This window comes from Mustelus asterias, chromosome 7, assembly GCF_964213995.1.
Source record: "Mustelus asterias chromosome 7, sMusAst1.hap1.1, whole genome shotgun sequence".
In the NCBI taxonomy this organism is placed as follows: domain Eukaryota; kingdom Metazoa; phylum Chordata; class Chondrichthyes; order Carcharhiniformes; family Triakidae; genus Mustelus; species Mustelus asterias.
Window position 1 is genome coordinate 2191836 of NC_135807.1, and position 18162 is coordinate 2209997.

At 46.4% G+C, this 18162-nt stretch overlaps 2 protein-coding genes across 8 annotated transcripts in view; one reads left to right on the plus strand and one right to left on the minus strand.

The window, feature by feature from the left end:
* The window catches only part of atg9b (autophagy related 9B), an 89973-nt gene extending 81233 nt beyond the window's left edge, over window positions 1–8740 (minus strand). For 3 of the 6 annotated variants that reach the window (XM_078215556.1, XM_078215557.1, XM_078215558.1), the window contains exon 1: window positions 6656–8466. The gene's annotated coding sequence lies outside the window, so the exon portion shown is untranslated. Of the gene's footprint in view, window positions 1–6408; window positions 6595–6655; window positions 8467–8615 lie in introns of those variants that run through there. The other 3 variants (XM_078215560.1, XM_078215559.1, XM_078215561.1) reach the window with 3 other exon arrangements.
* abcb8 (ATP-binding cassette, sub-family B (MDR/TAP), member 8) overlaps window positions 8718–18162 on the plus strand; it is a 102042-nt gene continuing 92597 nt past the window's right edge. The window contains exon 1 of one of the 2 annotated variants that reach the window (XM_078215564.1): window positions 8718–8846. In XM_078215564.1, coding sequence (XP_078071690.1) covers window positions 8737–8846 — 110 coding nt within the window. In that variant the 5' untranslated portion in view covers window positions 8718–8736. The remainder of the gene's footprint in view (window positions 8847–18162) is intronic. The other variant, XM_078215565.1, reaches the window with a different exon arrangement.

The following is an 18162-nucleotide window of genomic DNA, read 5'->3' on the forward strand; positions in this document are numbered from 1 at the left end:
GGGACGGCATGATTGAGAAATTTGCAGATGACACAGGTATAGGGCTTGGATAAGTTGCTTTTGTCAATTCAGATCTGATGGGTCGAATGGCCTCCTTCTGCACTGTACAGATTCTATGATTCTGCTATGACAAAATTGATGTGGAGATGCCGGCGTTGGACTGGGGTAAACACAGTAAGAAGTTTAACAACACCAGGTTAAAGTCCAACAGGTTTATTTGGTAGCAAAAGCCACACCATCTTCATGGGGAGGCGGTGCCTCACTAACTTGATCGAGTTTTTCGAGGAAGTGATGAAGATGACAGTGTGTGGCTTTTGCTACCAAATAAACCTGTTGGACTTTAACCTGGTGTTGTTAAACTTCTTACTGTGACAAAATTGGCCAGGTGAAGAGGATAGCTGTCGACTCCAGAATGATATAAATAGTTTGGTTAAGTGGACGGAGAAGTGGCAAATGGAATTCAATCTGGAAAAGTGTGAGGTGATGCATTTGGGGAGGACAAACAAAGCAAGGGAATTCTCAATAAAGCGGAAGATATTGAGAGGGGTTGAGGAAGTGAGATGCCTTGGAGTGAATGTCCACAATCCCTGAAGGTGGCAGGACAGGTGGACAAGGTATATGGAATGCTTTCCTTTCCTGGGCGAGGTATTGAATACAAAAGCAGGTTTGTAAAGCTGGAACTGTATAAACACTGGTTAGGCCACAGCTGGAATTTTGTGAGCAGTTCTGATCACCAGAGTGCAAAGGTTTACAAGAATGTGGCCAGGGTTTGAAAATTGCAGTTATGTGGAGTGATTGGCTGGGCGAGGGGTGTTTTCCTTAGAGCAGAGGTGGCCATAAGGGACATAATTGAGGTGTATAAAATTATGAGGGACCTCGACAGGAAAGACTTGTTTCCCTTAGCCGAAGAGTCAGTTCCAGAGGGCATAGATTTAAGCTGATTGGTAGAAGGATTAGAGGAAAACCTTTTCACCCAGAGGGTGGTGGATGTCTGGAACTCACAGTCTTTAAAGGTTTCAAGTTAATGGATTAGTATCACAAGTAGGCTTACATTAACACTGCAATGAAGTTACTGTGAAAATCCCCTAGTCGCCGCACGTCTTTTGGACTGTGGGAGGAAACCAGAGCACCTGAAAGAAACCCACGCAGACATGAGGAGAACATGCAGTCTCAGCACAGATAGTGACCCAAGCCGGGAATTTAACCCAGGTCCCTGGTGCTGTGAGCAGTGCTAACTACTGAGCCATCATAGTGATTGAGGCTGAAACACTTAACTCATTTAAAAAGTCCCTGGATCAGATCTGAAGTGCTGGAATCTGCAAAGATATGGACCAGATACTGGAAAGTAGGCTTAAAATGAATGGTTTATTTTTTCTCTTTTTTAGCCGATACAGACACGATGGGCTGAATGGCCTCTTTCTGCACTGTAACCTCTCTCTGGTTCTGTGGGATAGCGCAGGAAAATGGCATTGAGATATAGGATTAGCCATGGTCTAATTGAAAGGTGGAGTAGAATGATGGGCTGAATGGCCTACTTCTGTTCCTATGAATAGTTGGGTGATATGATAGAGGAGTAATTTAAAGATTCTGATTCCTAAAGCATTCCAAACACCATCTGAAATAGACAAATACCTGATGCTGGGAAAATGCCAAGTGGTATAGAATAGGAGAATGGAATATCCATAAAACCTCACTCAATTACAGTTGGAGAATGTTTTGTAGTTTGAGTTTCCTTCTACAGGAAGGATATTGATTCCTTTGAGGTAGACCAGGAGAGATTTGTGAGGAAGCTGCCTGATATGAGGAAATACAACTCGAAAAATTACTTAAAAAGCATTAAAGTAGATAAGTTCCCAGGGCCTGATGGGATCTACCCCAGAATACCGAGCGAGGCAAGGGTGAAAATTGCTGGGGCCTTGACAGAAATCTTTGTATCCTCACTGGCTACAGGTGAAGTTCCAGAGGACTGGAGGATAGCCAATGTTGTTCCATTGTTTAAGAAGGGCAGCAGGGATAATCCAGGAATTTATAGGCCGGTGAGCTTTACGTCAGTGGTAGGGAAATTATTGGAAAATATTCTTAGGGACAGGATTTACTCACATTTGGAAACAAATTGACTTATTAGTGATAGACAGCATGGTTTTGTGAAGGGGAGGCGGTGCCTCACTAACTTGATCGAGTTTTTTGAGGAAGTGATGAAGATGACAGATGAGGGAAAGGCAGTGGATGTTGGATACATGGACTTCAGTAAAGCCTTTGGCAAGGTACCTCATGGTAGACTGGTGCAGAAGGTGAAGTCACACTGGATCAGAGAAGAGCTGGCAAGATGGATACAGATGGATATGGCTTGGCCACAGAAGACAGAGGGTAACAGTCGAAGGGTGCTTTTCTGAATGGAAGGCTGTGACTAGCGGTGTTCCACAGGGATCAGTTCTGGGACCTTTGTTATTCGTAGTATATATAAATGATTTGGAGGGAAATGTAGCTGGTCTGATTAGTAAGTTCGCAGGTGACACAAAAATTGGTGGAGTTGCGGATAGTGAAGAGGATTGTCAGAGAATACAGCAAGATATAGACCGGTTGGAGACTTGGGCGGAGAAATGTCAGATGGAGTTTAAACCGGACAAGTGTGAGATAATGCATTTTGGAAGGTCCAATGCACGTAGGAATTATACAATAAATAGTAGAACCCTTAGGAGCATTGACAGGCAGAGAGATCTGGGCGTACATGTCCACTGATCACTGAAAGTGGCAACACAGGTGGATAAGAAGGCAGACGGCAAGCTTGCATTCATCGGTCGAGACATTGAACATAAAAATTGACAGGTCATGCTGCAGCTTAGTTAGGCCTCATTTAGAATATTGTGTGCAATTCTGGTCGCCACACGAGCATAAGGATGTGGATGCTTTTGAGAGGGTACAGAAGAGGCTTACCAGGATATTGCCTGGTCAGGAGGGTATTAGCTATGAGGAGAGATTGAATAAACATGGTTTGTTCTCATTGGAACGACAGAGGTGGAGGAGTGACTTGATAGAGGTCGACAAGATTATGAGTGGCATGGACAAAATGGATCGTCAGATGCTCTTTCCTAGGGTAGAAAAGTCAAGTACTAGGGGACATAGGTTTAAGGTGCATGGGGAAAAGTTTAGAGGGGATGTGTGAGGGAAGTTTTTTTTTCCACACAGAGTGTGGTGAATGTCTGGAAAGTGCTGCCTGGGGAGATGGTGGGAGCAGGTACGATAGCGGCATTTAAGGGGCAACTAGACAAATACATGAATAGGATGGGAATAAGAAATAAGAACTAGGAGCAGGAGTAGGCCATCTGGCCCCTCGAGCCTGCTCCGTCATTCAATAAGATCATGGCTGATCTTTTTGTGGACTCAGCTCCACTTACCCGCCCGCTCACCATAACCCTTAATTCCTTTACTGTTCAAAAATGTATCTATCCTTGCCTTAAAAACATTCAATGAGGTAGCCTCAACTGCTTCACTGGGCAGGGAATTCCACAGATTCACAACCCTGTGTGTGAAGAAGTTCCTCCTCAACTCAGTCCTAAATCTGCTTCCCCTTAGTTTGAGGCTATGCCCCCTAGTTCTAGTTTCCCCCGCCAGTGGAAACAACTTCCCTGCTTCGATCTTATCTATTCCCTTCATAATCTTATATGTTTCTATAAGATCTCCCCTCATTCTTCTGAATTCCAATGAGTATAGCCCCAGTCTACTCAGTCTCTCCTCATAAGCCAACCCTCTCAACTCCGGAATCAACTTAGTGAATCTCCTCTGCACCCCCTCCAGTGCCAGTATATCCTTTCTCAAGTAAGGAGACCAAAACTGTACACAGTACTCCAGGTATGGCCTCACCAGCACCTTATACAGCTGCAACATAATCTCGCTGTTTTTATACTCCATCCCTCTAGCAATGAAGGACAAAATTCCTTTTGCCTTCTTAATTACCTGCTGCACCTGCAAACCAACTCCTTGTGATTCCTGCACAAGGACACCCAGATCCTTCTGCACAGCAGCATGCTGCAATTTTTTACCATTTAAATAATAGTCCATTTTGCTGTTATTCCTACCAAAATGGATGACCTCACATTTATGAGGAATGGAAGGATGCGGACTGTACAAGTGCATACAGTTTTAGTTCAGTCGGGCATCATGATCGGCGCAGGCTTGCAGGGCCGAAGGGCCTGTTCCTGTGCTGTACTGTTCTTTGTAAGAAATCCTCAAACAATTGCAGCAAAGAACAGGAGATTAAAAGGATGATTTGATGGAGATGTTAAATATAAATGTTTGGGTCAAAGGGCATAGAAACAGACTGTTTCCAGTATTTTAGAGGAAGGGACATGGATACAAGATAAAATGTCAGAGGATAGAGAGGAGGAGAAAAAAGGGAAAGGACAGGTACATGGGATTAGGATACAGCTCAGGTGAGGGGGAAACACCGGCACAGGCTGGCCTGGGCGAAGGGTGTGTGTTAATTTGTCGCCATTCTGTTGATTATTTGGTGGAAGTCCCGAGGTGAATTCATGCTTAAAACGAGAGATCCTAGGGGGAGTCTATCTCAAAGGAGTTTGTAATACCCTATGGAGTGTCCAAGCTCAGATAGAGGCAGCCTATTCACTGTAGTGGGAATTATTTCCACAACATTAACTTGGCCCGAGACTCCTGCTCTTCCTGACTCAATTACTTAGAATTAACAGAAAGAACCTCCTTCAGGCAGGTTACAAGCCTCCTTAACATGAGTCAATGGCCAATATGCCCGAGTCACCCCAACACCTACCCCTTGTAAAGCACCCAGGGCCAGGAGAATATTATCCCTTTACTCTGTAAAGAACAGGGAGAAAACTGACCCTTGATAACACTGTCCCTGTGTACTTAGCAGAATAAAGAGTATATTATGCCTTTTCCTCCTTGTTTTGAACCGATTATTGAAAAATGTCTCTGATCTTGAATGATTTTGTCCTCTTTTTAGGTCAAACCAAACCAAGTAAACAAACTCAGATTAAATCAGGACAAAGTAAAAGGGGCAGCTCCCCAAAAAGGAGGGGGAACAGCCCGAACAGAAATCAAAGTACAAAGGAAACTTAAAAACATCAAATTAAAATGTGATTATTGGGGTCAATAATGCACCCCAACCCCTGCGGTGCCCAGCGGGCACCAGATCATTTACAGATGATGGAGAGCACTTGGCCTGGCTCACACCTGCCCTGTCACAGGAACCGGTGATGCTCAATCGCACTGTCGCCTGAGGGAACCCCATCACTGTGATTCATTTAACATAAACTTTCAGCAAATGGCAAGTTTGGTTGAGGCTGAACTATAAAAGTATTATTGAACTGCAATGTTGGAAATGTGAAATGTTGCTGATCTTAGCAATAAGGCAGTGAACACTGAGCCAGACAACTCTCAGCCAATGATCCAATCCATCTTACATCATGTTCAGTGACCATTTCACCCAACCTCATACCCCAGCTTGAATAGACAGTAGTCTCAGTCCATCACCAATACTGACAGCAAATCAACACTCAAATCTACATGGAGCACCCTAACAAAGGGTCATTATGCCCCTAAATAACGAATTGGGGATCAGGTTGGTTGGCCTGACTCCAGCCCACCTTCCTGTCCCACTTTCACACTGCACCATCCAAAGTAAATACTAAAACTCCAACATTAAATGTTTACACTGTCTACACTTCCCGCTGCCTCGGAAAAGTAGCCAGCATAATTAAGGACCCCACGTACCCCGGACATTCTCTCTTCCACCTTCTTCTGTCAAGAAAAAGATACAAAAGTCTGAGGTCATGTACCAACCGAGTCAAGAACAGCTTCTTCCCTGCTGCTGTCAGACTTTTGAATGGACCTACCTTGCATTAAGTTGATCTTTCTCTACACCCTAGCTATGACTGTAACACTACATTCTACGCTCTCTCATTTCCTCCTCTATGAACGGTACGCTTTGTCTGTATAGCACGCAAGAAACAATACTTTTCACTGTATGCTAATACATGTGACAATAATAAATCAAATATCTGAACTTAGATACAAACTGGTAATTCAGGCAGGCAGCAACAATATAATGGCAAAAGATGAATCGATGGGTATTGCTGGGATATAGCTGGTACTTGTTGCTCCCCAATTTAGGGCCTGAGTGACCATTTTCGGTGTGTGAATCCTAAACAGCTGTGTGACTGTGGTTAGCATCACTCAATCTCTGTACACACACTCCACACACAAAGCTTTTAGCACATTTCCCTGATAGCCAGCAGGGCCCCTGGCTTTTGTGCTCCCTCCCTTACCTAGCCCAGGGGGCACCGAGGCCCATTGCACTCAAGCCCAGGCCAAGACCAACTGACTCAGCACAGACAGGCCTCCTTGAGCTCAGCTCTGTCTGACTGGCACACGTACCTTGCATGCAGAAGGGGGTGGAGGTAAGGGTTAAACCTCCAAGGAGTAACCACCCCCTGTGGAGGGCGAGTACAGCAGCCAAGGTCGGCCCTCTCTTGTTTTCAGAATGTCCTTGCAGACAGAAAACGCTGGATTGCATTACAGCCTCATGACACATTGTGCACCAGCTGCTCACTTATCTTCACAACACTGAGCCTGGGGATCTCCCCACCGCTCCACAACAACACAGCACATGGCTCTTTCTTACCTTCAGACATTCCTCGAATCGACAGTGACATCTTGCAGCCACCCCTCCTCCCCCCCCCCCCAGCCGGTGTTTCTGTTACTCTGCTTTACTGAACAATTTCAGCCTCCCCCTTGTTAAACCATCCAATAAGCAGAGCAGCCGGTGGGAGCAGCAGCAGTCATTGCCTGTCTCTATCCGTTATCTGACTGCAATATAATTTGTTTTCATTCTCCGTCCTTGCTGCCCTCTCTCTCTCTCTGGCCTAGTGGACAGTGCACATTCCCTGCTCTCTATCCCTTTCCATTAGTCCCATGCCAGCTCCAAGAGATACGAGGACAGGTCTTTCTGCTCAGTGCTGCCTTATACCTCCCTCGCGGTTCCAGTTCCTTGCCCCTCCTCCTCCTCAATGTTTTCCTGATGTGTCGATCTCCTGGGTTAGTTTAGTAATCGCGGGTAAATGTCCTGTAGTCCTCGCCCTGGCTTTCTGCAGGATGGTCCCAGCTCCTGGTGAATCTCAGTGTGCCAAGTATTCTTGCCGTCTCTCTCCCTGGTCTCCACTTGTCTGTATATGTTTCGGCTGTCTCTCCTCTTGCAGTATTTGTCTCTCTATTTATAATCCTCGTGCAGTGTGTTTACATCTGCCTGGTGTTTACCTCATACTCCCTCATGCTTCACCCTCTCACCCTCCTCTGTAATCCCCTCCGTTTGTTTTTCTATATATTCCTGTCTCTATTTTTCCACTGGGATTTCAAGTCTGTATTTCCAGTGCTGTCAGCACTGTGTTGCTTGCTGCTCGCTGTGTCTCATTATTGCTCAGTTATGATCCTCTGATTTGTTCGCTCTGTGTTGTTCCTTCCTCTGATCTTGGGTTTGCCCGGCTTGTTTATCGCTAATGTTTCTCTTTGTCTGTTCTCCTCATTTGCTTTTCCTCGATTGCATGCCCTGCTGAGGTTTCCCTCAGACTTCTCTCTGTTTCTTTCACCGATTTTCTTTCTCTGTTCTTCTCTTGATGTTTTATATTATTTCCATCTCATTCTCCATTTTCTCTCCTGATTGCTTTTCTCTGCCTTTTTTTCTCTCCACTCTGCGCCTATGTTTCTCTGCCTTTATTTATTTCTTAACCACTGTATCTTTCTCTCTCGCCTGTACTCCGTTTTCTACCACTCTCACTTCCCCTTTTTCCTGGTATCTTGCGCTGCTGTATATTTCTTTCTCCCCTTTTACTCTTTTCACCTGTATTTTACTCCTTTTATTTCAGTCTCCCTGTATGTTTTTCTATTTCTCCCTTGTATTGTTTTCCTTTCTTTCTCCCCCTGTCCTTCTTGTATGTCTCTCTTCCTCTGTACCTCTATTTTTTCTCTCTCTGTATCTCTATTTCTCACCCCCTCTATTTTTCTTTCTGTATCTTTCTCTCCCTCTTGTATTTCTCTCCCCTATTCCTATCTCTCTTGCACCTCTTTTTTTCTCTCTCCCCCTCTGTAATTTTCTCTTCTCTGTATATTTATCCCAGTATATTTTTCTTTATCCCTATCTCTCACCCTCAATTTCTCTCTTTGTATATTTCTCTCTCTCTCTCTCCCCCCCACCTCTCTGTATTTCTCTCTCTCTCCCACCTCTGTATTTTTTCTCTTTCTCTCCCCTCCTCTCTGTATTTCTCTCTTTCCCCACCTCTCTATTTATTTCTTTCTCTCTCCCCCCTCTGTGTTTTTCTCTCTCTCTCTCCCCCCTCTCTGTATTTCTCTCTGTATTTTCCTCTCTCACATCTCCATCTCTCTTTCAGCCCCACACAAATGACAGCTCTCCCTACTGACGTCACACAGATACGACCTCTGACCTCCAGGGTGGCCTCACCGCTGTAGAAATACATTAAAACAAAGCCCCGCTATCTGCTCTTCCTTCCGGATTCACATGTTCACAGGCGTAAACTGGACTGAAAACCAAAGCCCCGACAATAAAAATAATCAATTAAATAGAAACAAACCTGGCGCGCTGTGGATTGTGGGTGCGATTAAAGATGGCGCTGCCCGCGTTGCTGGGGAAACGGGGCTGAGCAAAGTCCTGTCAGAGTTGATCCCGGCTGATTTCTGTTAATATTATCTGCGATGCTTCACCTGTGTTTGAGGAGCGGTGTGAAGGCCCGGGGATTCTTCCCCATCCGCTCCGTCTACACTCGGTGCCCAGCCAGCGGGAGGCTCACTGACGGCAGCGGCAGGTAGGAGAAGCCGGGCTCGCGGGGCATGCCGGGATCTGTAGTTCCGTCGCCGCGCCGGAAGCGCGCGGTTCAACGGGAACGCGCGGCGTGAGGACTACAACTCCCAGCCGCCACTGCGGCCCGCCATTGCTCACCGCACCCAGTGAGTGGCAGCGCCAGGTGACAAATCAGATCACCAAACCAGATTACTGACATCTCCCAAATTATGCCAACACTGAGCATCACAACAACACCAGATCGTGAACCATGAGACATAGGAGCAGAATTAGGCCACTCGGCCCATCGAATCTGCTCCGCCATTCAATCATGGCTGATACTTTTCTCATGGTAAGAAGTCTCACAACACCAGGTTAAAGTCCAACAGGTTTATTTGCAGTACTAGCTTTCGGAGTCTCTGCCGGCTCCAAGTGGAGATCTCCAAGAAGATCGCGCATAGCGACATGAGATACCGAAAGCTACTGCTGCCAAATAAACCTGTTGGACTTTAACCTGGTGTTGTGAGACTTCTTGCTGTGCTTACGCCGGCAGTCCAACGCCGGCATCTCCACATCATCACTTTTCTCATCCCCATTCTCCTGTCTTTTCCCCATAACTCCTGATCCCCTTATTAATCAAGAACCTATTTATCTGTCTTAAAGACACTCAATGACCTGGCCTCCACAGCCTTCTACAGCAAAGAGTTCCACACATTCACCACTATGTGGCTGAAGAAATTCTTCCTCACCTCTGTTGTGCCCTCTGGTTCTAGTTTTTCCTACTAGTGGAAACATCCTCTCCACATCCACTCTATCCAGGCCTCGCAGTATCCTGTAAGTTTCAATAAGATCTCCCCTCATCCTTCTAAACTGCATCGAGTAGCGACCCAGAGTCTTCAACTATTCCTCATATGACAAGCTCTCTCCGTTACATAACATAAGAAGTGATCTCAAAGCAGGTTAATGTGGCCAGCATCCAATTCCAAACTCGATCAGCATGGCAGAACCAGATCCCAAGCTAGACAAACATAGCAAAGTAGGATCCCAACTAGGTCATTGTGGCAGAACCAGATGTTGCGGTGACACCTTTGATTTGATTTGATTTATTGTCACATGTATGAGTATACACTGAGAAGTATTGTTTCTTGTGCACTATACAGTCAAAGTATGCTTTTCATAGAGAAGGAAAGGAGTGAGTGCAGAATGTAGTGCTACAGTCATGGCTAGCGCGTCGAGAAACTTAATACGAGGTAGGTCCACTCAGAAGTCTGATGGTAGCAGGGAAGAAGCTGTTCTTGAGTCGGTTGGTCGGTGACCTCAGACTTCTGCATCTTTCTCCCAATAGAAAAGGGTGGAAGAGAGAATGTCCGGGTGCATGGGGTTCTTGATTATGCTGACTGTTTTTCTGAGGCAGCGGGAAATATAGACAAAGTCAATGGATTGGAGGCTGGTTTGAGCGATGGACTGGGCTTCATTCATGACCCTTTGTAGTTTCTTGTGCTCTTGGACAGAGCAGGATCCATACCAAGCTATGATACAACAAGAAAGAATGCTTTCTATGGTGCATCTGTAGAAGTTGGTGAGAGTTGTAGCTGACATGCCAAATTTCCTTAGCCTTCTGAGAAAGTAGAGGCATTGGTGGGCTTTCTTAACTATAGTGTCGGCATGGGGGGACCAGGACAGGTTGGATGATGATCTGGACACCTAAAAACCTGAAGCTCCCGACCATTTCGACTTTGTCCCTGTTGACACAGTAAGAAGTTTAACAACACCAGGTTAAAGTCCAACAGGTTTATTTGGTAGCAAAAGCCACACAAGCTTTCGGAGCTGCAAGCCCCTTCTTCAGGTGAGTGGGAATTCTGTTCACAAACAGAGCATATAAAGACACAAACTCAATTTACATGAATAATGGTTGGAATGCGAATACTTACAACTAATCAAGTCTTTAAGAAACAAAACAATGTGAGTGGAGAGAGCATCAAGACAGGCTAAAAAGATGTGTATTGTCTCCAGACAAGACAGCCAGTGAAACTCTGTGGGGGTTACAAATAGTGTGCCATGAACCCAATATCCCGGTTGAGGCCGTCCTCGTGTGTGCGGAACTTGGCTATGACATAGACAGGGGCATGCCCTCCACTATGTTTCCTTAAGTCGATGACTATCTCCTTCATTTTGTTGACATTGAGGAAGAGATTATTGTCGTTGCACCAGTTCCTCTATCTCTTTCCTGTACTGTATCTAGTCATTGTTTGAGATCCGACCCACTACGGTGGTGTCATCAGCAATCTTGAAAATCGAGTTGGAGTGGAATTTGGCCACACACTCAGAGGTGTATAAGGAGTATAGCAGGGGGCTGAGGACACAGCCTTGTGGGGCACCGGTGTTGAGGATGATCATGGAGGAAATGTTGTTGCCTATCCTTACTGACTGCGGTCTGTGGGTTAGGAAGTCTAGGATCCAGTCACAGAGGGAGGAGCCGAGCCCCAGGCAACAAAGTTTGGAAATGAGTCTCGTGGGAATAATGGTGTTAAAGGCTGAGCTGTAGTCTATGAATAGGAGTCTGACATAGGTGTCTTTGTTATCTAGGTGCTCCAGGGTTGAGCGCAAGGCCAGGGAGATAGCGGCTGCTATGGACCTGTTGCGGCGTTGGTGAACTGTAGTGGATCCAGGAGTCTGGGAGGCAGGAACTAACCTTTTGAAGCACTGCATCATGATGGATGTCAGAGTCATTGGACGATAATCATTAAGGCACGCTGCCTGGTGGACCTGATAAAGGGGTAGCACTCCGAAAGCTCGTGATTCCAAATAAACCTGTTGGACTTTAACCTGGTGTTGTGAGACTTTTTACTATCTCTATCTTTGTTCCCAGTTGTTACAGGGCTCCTTTCATTGGCTTGTCTGTACTTTACGCATTGTGAATTTCCTGCCATCAGACAGTGCTGCTTTGGCTATTCGGGGTGGTTCAGCCAGCTTTCTGCTCAAGCTTTGTCCAGGTCTTACCTAATGCTGCTGTGTGCCAAGATCCAGGGCACTTTTGATATTTTGTTTCACTCTGACAATATATTGGGTCAAATAAACAATAAGCAGCATCCTCCTGGGTCAATCCCATTTCTCCACTGGTTTCTGGGGTTTCTTGTGGCCTCCAGCTTTATCACGGTTTTGCTGGAAAGTCTATTCCAGTACCGAACTGGCTCAAGAATCTGTTTCCTATTCCTTCTTGACACTTTGAACTGAACTGAACTGTACTTTCTCTCATTGAATTTCTCACCATCATCATCTGGGGGGGTTACCATTGACCAGAAACTGAACTGGACTCGCCAGATAAATACTGTGGCTGCCAGAGCAGGTCAGAGGCTGGGATTCCTGCAGTGAGTAACTCACCTCCTGACTCCCCAAAGATTATCCACCATCTACAAGGCACAAGGCATAAGTGTAATGGAATACTCTCGGCTTGCTTGGATGAATCCAGTTCAACTCCAACTCTAATTTCCAAAGATGTGTATGTTAGATGGATGAACCATAGTAAATTTGTGGGGTTACGGGCATAGGGCGGGAAGAGGGCCTGGGTAAGATACTTTGTATGAGAGTTGGTGCAGACTTGATGGGCTGAATGGCCGCCTCCTGCACTGCAGAGATACTATGACTATGGACAACGCTCAAGAAGCTTGACACCATCCAGGACAAAGCATCCCACTTGATTGGCACCACATCCACTCCCTCCACTACTGACACAGTAGCAGCAGTGTGCACCATCTACAAGATTCACTGCAGGATCTCACCAAGGCTCCTTCAACAGCACATTCCAGACTCACAACCTCTTCACACCTCGAAGGACAAAGGCAACAGACATCTGGGACCACCACTGGGAGGTTCCCCTCCAAGGCAATCACCATTCTGATTTAGAAATATATCACCATTCCTTTGCTGTTGCTGGGTCAAAATGTTGGAATTCCCTCCCTCACAGCACTGTGGGTGTACCTACACCACATGGACTGCAGCGGTTCAAGAAGGCAGCTCACCACCACCTTCTGAAGGGCAATTAGGGATGGGGAACAGTTGTTGCCTAGCCAGTGATGCTCACGTTCCTAGGAAGAAGGAAAATAAAGCCGAGTAGCAACAAAAACCTGGAGATGAGATTTAGGAACTAAGAAGTTAATTGTGGATGGTTGCATTGAAATCTGGTTTTGATGGAAACCCAGTAAGAAGTCTCACAACACCAGGTTAAAGTCCAACAAGTTTATTTGGTAGCAAAAGCCACTAGCTTTCGGAGTCTTGCTCCTTCGTCAGGTAAGTGGGAGTTCTGTTCACAAACAGGGCATATAAAAACACAAACTCAATTTACAAAATAATGGTTGGAATGCGAGTCTTTACAGGTAATCAAGTCTTAAAGGTACAGACAATGTGAGTGGAGAGAGCGTTAAGCACAGGTTAAAGAGATGTGTATTGTCTCCAGACAGGACAGTTAGTGAGATTTTGCAAGCCCAGGCAAGTCATGGGGCTAACAGATAGTGTGACATGAACCCAAGATCCCGGTTGAGGCTGTCCTCATGTGTGCGGAATTTGGCTATCAGTCTCTGCTCAGCAACTCTGTCGTGAAGGTCGCCTTAGAGAACGCTTACCCGAAGATCAGAGGCCGAATGCCCGTGACCACTGAAGTGTTCCCCAACAGGAAGAGAACACTCTTGCCTGGTGATTGTCGAGCGGTGTTCATTCATCTATTGTCATAGCGTCTGCATGGTCTCCCCAATGTACCATGCCTCGGGACATCCTTTCCTGCAGTGTATTGCAGTGTACTGTTGGGGACTAAAGAAGGAAATTAGGAGAGCCAGAAGGGGTCACGAGAAGGCCTTGGCAGGTAGGATTAAGGAAAACCCTAAGGCGTTCTATAAATATGTGAAGAGTAAAAGAATGAGACGTGAAGCAATAGGGCCCATAAAAGGTGAAGGCGGGAAAATCAGTACGGAACCAGTAGAAATGGCAGAGGTGCTCAATGAGTATTTTGCCTCGGTTTTCACAGAGGAGAAGGACATGGGTGGATGTACTGCGGGCTTGCGGTGGACTGAAAAGATTGAGTATGTGGACTTTAACAAAGAGGTTGTGCTGGAATCTTTGAATGTCATCAAGATAGATAAGTCGCCGGGTCTGGATGGGATGTACCCAAGGTTACTGTGGGAGACGAGGGAAGAGATTGCAGAGCCTCTGGCGATGATCTTTGCGTCGTCGATGGAGACGGGAGAGGTGCCGGAGGATTGCGGATGTGGTTCCTGTTTTCAAGAAGGGGAATAGGGATAGCCCAGGAAATTACCGACCGGTGAGTCTAACCTCAGTGGTTGGTAAGCTGATGGAGAAGATCCTGAGGGACAAGATTTATGAGCATTTGGAGAGGTTTAGTATGCTCAAGAATACTCAGCATGGCTTTGTCAAAGGCAGATCGTGCCTTACGAGCCTGGTGGAGTTCTTCGAAAATGTGACTAAACACATTGACGAAGGGAAAGCGGTAGATGTAGTTTATATGGATTTTAGCAAGGCGTTCGATAAGGTCCCCCTTGCAAGGCTTCTAGAAAAAGTGAGAGGGCATGGGATCCAAGGGGATCCAGAACTGGCTTGCCCAAAGGAGGCAGAGAGTGGGTATAGATGGGTCTTTTTCTAAATGGAGGTCGGTCACCAGTGGTGTGCCCCAGGGATCTGTTCTGGGACCCTTGCTGTTTGTCATTTTCATAAATGACCTGGATGAGGAAGTGGAGGGATGGGTTGGTAAGTTTGCCGACGACATGAAGGTTGGTGGGGTTGTGGATAGTCTGGAGGGATGTCAGAAGTTACAGAGGGACATAGATAGGATGCAAGACTGGGCGGAGAAGTGGCAGATGGACTTCAACCCAGATAAATGCGATGTGGTCCATTTTGGCAGGTCGAATGGGATGAAGGAGTGCAATATAAAGGGAAAGACTCTTAGTACTGTGGAGGATCAGAAGGACCTTGGGGTCTGTGTCCATAGGACTCTAAAATCGGCCCCGCAGGTGGAGGAGGTGGTTAAGAAGGCATATGGTGTGCTGGCCTTTATCAATCGAGGGATTGAGTATAGGAGTCCGGGGATAATGATGCAGCTATATAAGACCCTCGTCAGACCCCACTTGGAGTACTGTGCTCAGTTCTGGTCACTTCACTATAGGAAGGATGTGGAAAAGATTGAAAGGGTGCAGAGGAGATTTACAAGGATGTTGCCTGGATTGTGTGGCATGCCTTATGAGGATAGGCTGAGGGAGCTCGGTCTTTTCTCCTTGGAGAGACGTAGGATGAGAGGAGACCTAATAGAGGTGTATAAGATGTTGAGAGGCATAGATCGGGTGGACTCTCAGAGGCTTTTTCCCAGGGTGGAAATGGCTGCTACGAGAGGACACAGGTTTAAGGTGCTGGGGTGTAGGTACAGGGGAAATGTTGGGGGGAAGTTTTTCACACAGAGGGTGGCGGGCGAGTGGAATCGGCTGCCGTCAGTGGTGGTGGAGGCAAACTCAATAGGGTCTTTTCAGAGACTCCTGGATGAGTACATGGGACTTAATAGGATGGAGGGTTATAGGTAGGCCTAAAAGGTAGGGATGTGTTCGGCACAACTTGTGGGGCCAAAGGGCCTGTTTTGTGCTGTAGTTTTCTATGTTTCTATCTCAGGGCAACTAGCAATGGGACGTAAATGCCAGTTTTCCCACTGTTGCCCACATCCCAGTATTTGAACATGAGGAAGTTAGCAGTGATAGGTAAGTTGTTGGAAGCTAAGCCAACCTAACTCCTCCCTAAAGACCAAAGCACTGATGAGTGGATTAGTGTTTGCGCCCCTCCATAAGGTCCACTGAGAGTGTGCTCTTGTTTCAGGCCCTGTCATTTTAAGAATCGTCCCTGAATTACCAGTAGCAGGAATCAGTTTCCTCCTTGTGAGAGATTTAGCTGGCAGCAAGGTGATGGCCAGCAAAAGAAAAGAGGCCAAAGTTACAGCAGAAATATGCAGGCGAGCAGAAAGCTGGGGAAGGTCCAGAGACAGTGGGCTGCTCGAATGTAGCAAGACCAAAGCCAGACCAGCAACAGTAAAAGACGTCAAGTAAAGGCCCCTAGAATCTGAAATAGAGAAACCACATATCCCAGAGTTAAATAGGGACCAGGTGAGTCCTAAAGCATGGAAAGAAATAGTGAGGAAGATGCCCCACATAGTTGAAGAGCCTGAAGGAACACAGGTTATTAAATCTGGGAAGAAAAAAGATTACCAGAAACGAACAGAAACCTTCCCTGCATTAAATAGGGATAATGGGAGTTCCCAAACCAATAAGCAGATGGGGAATGAGATGCCCCACCTAGTTGAAAAGCCTCAAAAGTGTGTAATTGGAGCCACACCTCCACTTGAGGGCTGAAGTGTTTCAGGGACATGGAACAAGTTAGCAGAGCCCCCTCCAAAGAAAGGCCTGAGCTAGGAAGCCATTGATTGGCCTGGCCGATAGCTTTATGGCAAATTTAAATGTGGAGCAAAATAGCTCTCTAATTGGCTCCTGCTCTGCTCAAGACCACAAGGAACTGCAAAAGATTGTGACTGTAGCCCAATCCATCACACAAACCAGCCTCCCATCCATTGACTCTGTCGACACTTCCCGCTGCCTGGCAAAGCAGCCAGTATAATTACGGACCCCACGCACCCCGGACATTCTCTCTTCCACCTTCTTCCGTCGGGAAAAAGATACAAAAGTCCGAGGTCACGTACCAACTGACTCAAGAACAGTTCTTCCCTGCTGCTGTCAGACTTTTGAATGGACCTACCTCATATTAAGTTGATCTTTCTCTACACCCTAGCTATGACTGTAACACTACATTCTGCACTCTCTCGTTTCCTTCTCTATGAACGGTATGCTTTGTCTGTATAGCGCTCAAGAAACTGTATGTTAATACATGTGACAATAAATCAAATCAAATCAAATCAAATAAGCAGTGAGGGTGATGATCCACCAGAGAGCAGTATGAGGTGCTCAAAAGACATAAAACCAGCAAAGGAACCCCGCATGCCCACTCACCTCAGTGCCAAATCGCAAGGTGACCAGTCAAGGTTGGCCCCTGCAACTAAAATGATCATTACAACCACAGGTTATAGCGCTATCTGGCCAGTATGGACGTGGGAGAAGGCTATCTTCCTATCACCCAGGCCCAGAACGACTGGCCCACATTCAGGAGCCAACTGCCCACCTGTTTCCATGCCAACCCAAAGCACCTAGCAACAGAAGCTGGAGCTCTCAAGTTGTGCTCGAACCTGAGCTGGAACCTGAACCAGAATCCTCTAAAGGAGCTTCAGTCCAGTTAAAACCCCAACCTCCTGGCCCTCACCCTACCCACAGTCCCTGGGTCTGAACGGCCTAACCCACAGTTCACCAAAGTGAACAGGCTGGAGCTGGGCTGGACAAGAGCAGCTGAGCCCTCTGATCCCAGGGCCTGGCAGCCACAGGGTGAGATGCCCAGCATTCCCCTGTGGATTGCCCAGAGCAGCTTGACTATCACTCGCCCCGACTACAAGCCACCCTGAAAACCCCTCCAGACTTGAGGACCCTAATCAGGATTTGGACAGGCAGCGTTCTGAAACCAAAAGCTTTGCCAGTGCCTGATCATCAACAGAGGAAAGTCTGAAATCTGCACCCACATTGACTTCCCCATTCGCATCAATTCCAAATTCTCTCAGGTCGCCTAAACCTTCCAAATTCCAGAAAATGTCCATGTTGTTGCCCTCTCCTAGATTTTAACCTCAAAATAAAGAAACTGCAGCAAGGAACTGCCATTCCCCTGCCAGCTGTCAGTTTTCAGATGAGAACAATTTTTTTCTCTGAGGGTTTTGCGGTTTTGGAACGCCCTGCCTCAGGAGGCAGTGGAGGTGGGGTCATTGAATACTTTTAAGGCAGAGTTACACAGATTCTTGTTCAGCAAAGGAATCCGAGGTTTCTGGAGGTAGATGGGAATCTGGAATTTGAAACACAAATATGATCTTGTTGACTGGTGGAGCGGGTTAGAGGGGCCAAATGGCCTACTCCTGTTCCTATTTATTATATTTATGTCTGACGTGCCAGTATGAATGATGAATACACATATCCGTGGTGGGTACGTTGTTGGAAGGTATTTTGAGAAACAGGATCTACAGGCATTTAGAGACGCAAGGACTGATTAGGGACAGTCAGCATGGCTTTGTGAGTGGAAAATCATGTCTCACAAATGTGATTGCATTTTTTTGAAGGGGTAACCAAGAAGATAGATGAGAGCAGTGCAGTTGATGTTGTCTACATGGACTTTAGCAAGGCCTTTGACAAGGTACCGCATGGTAGGCTGTT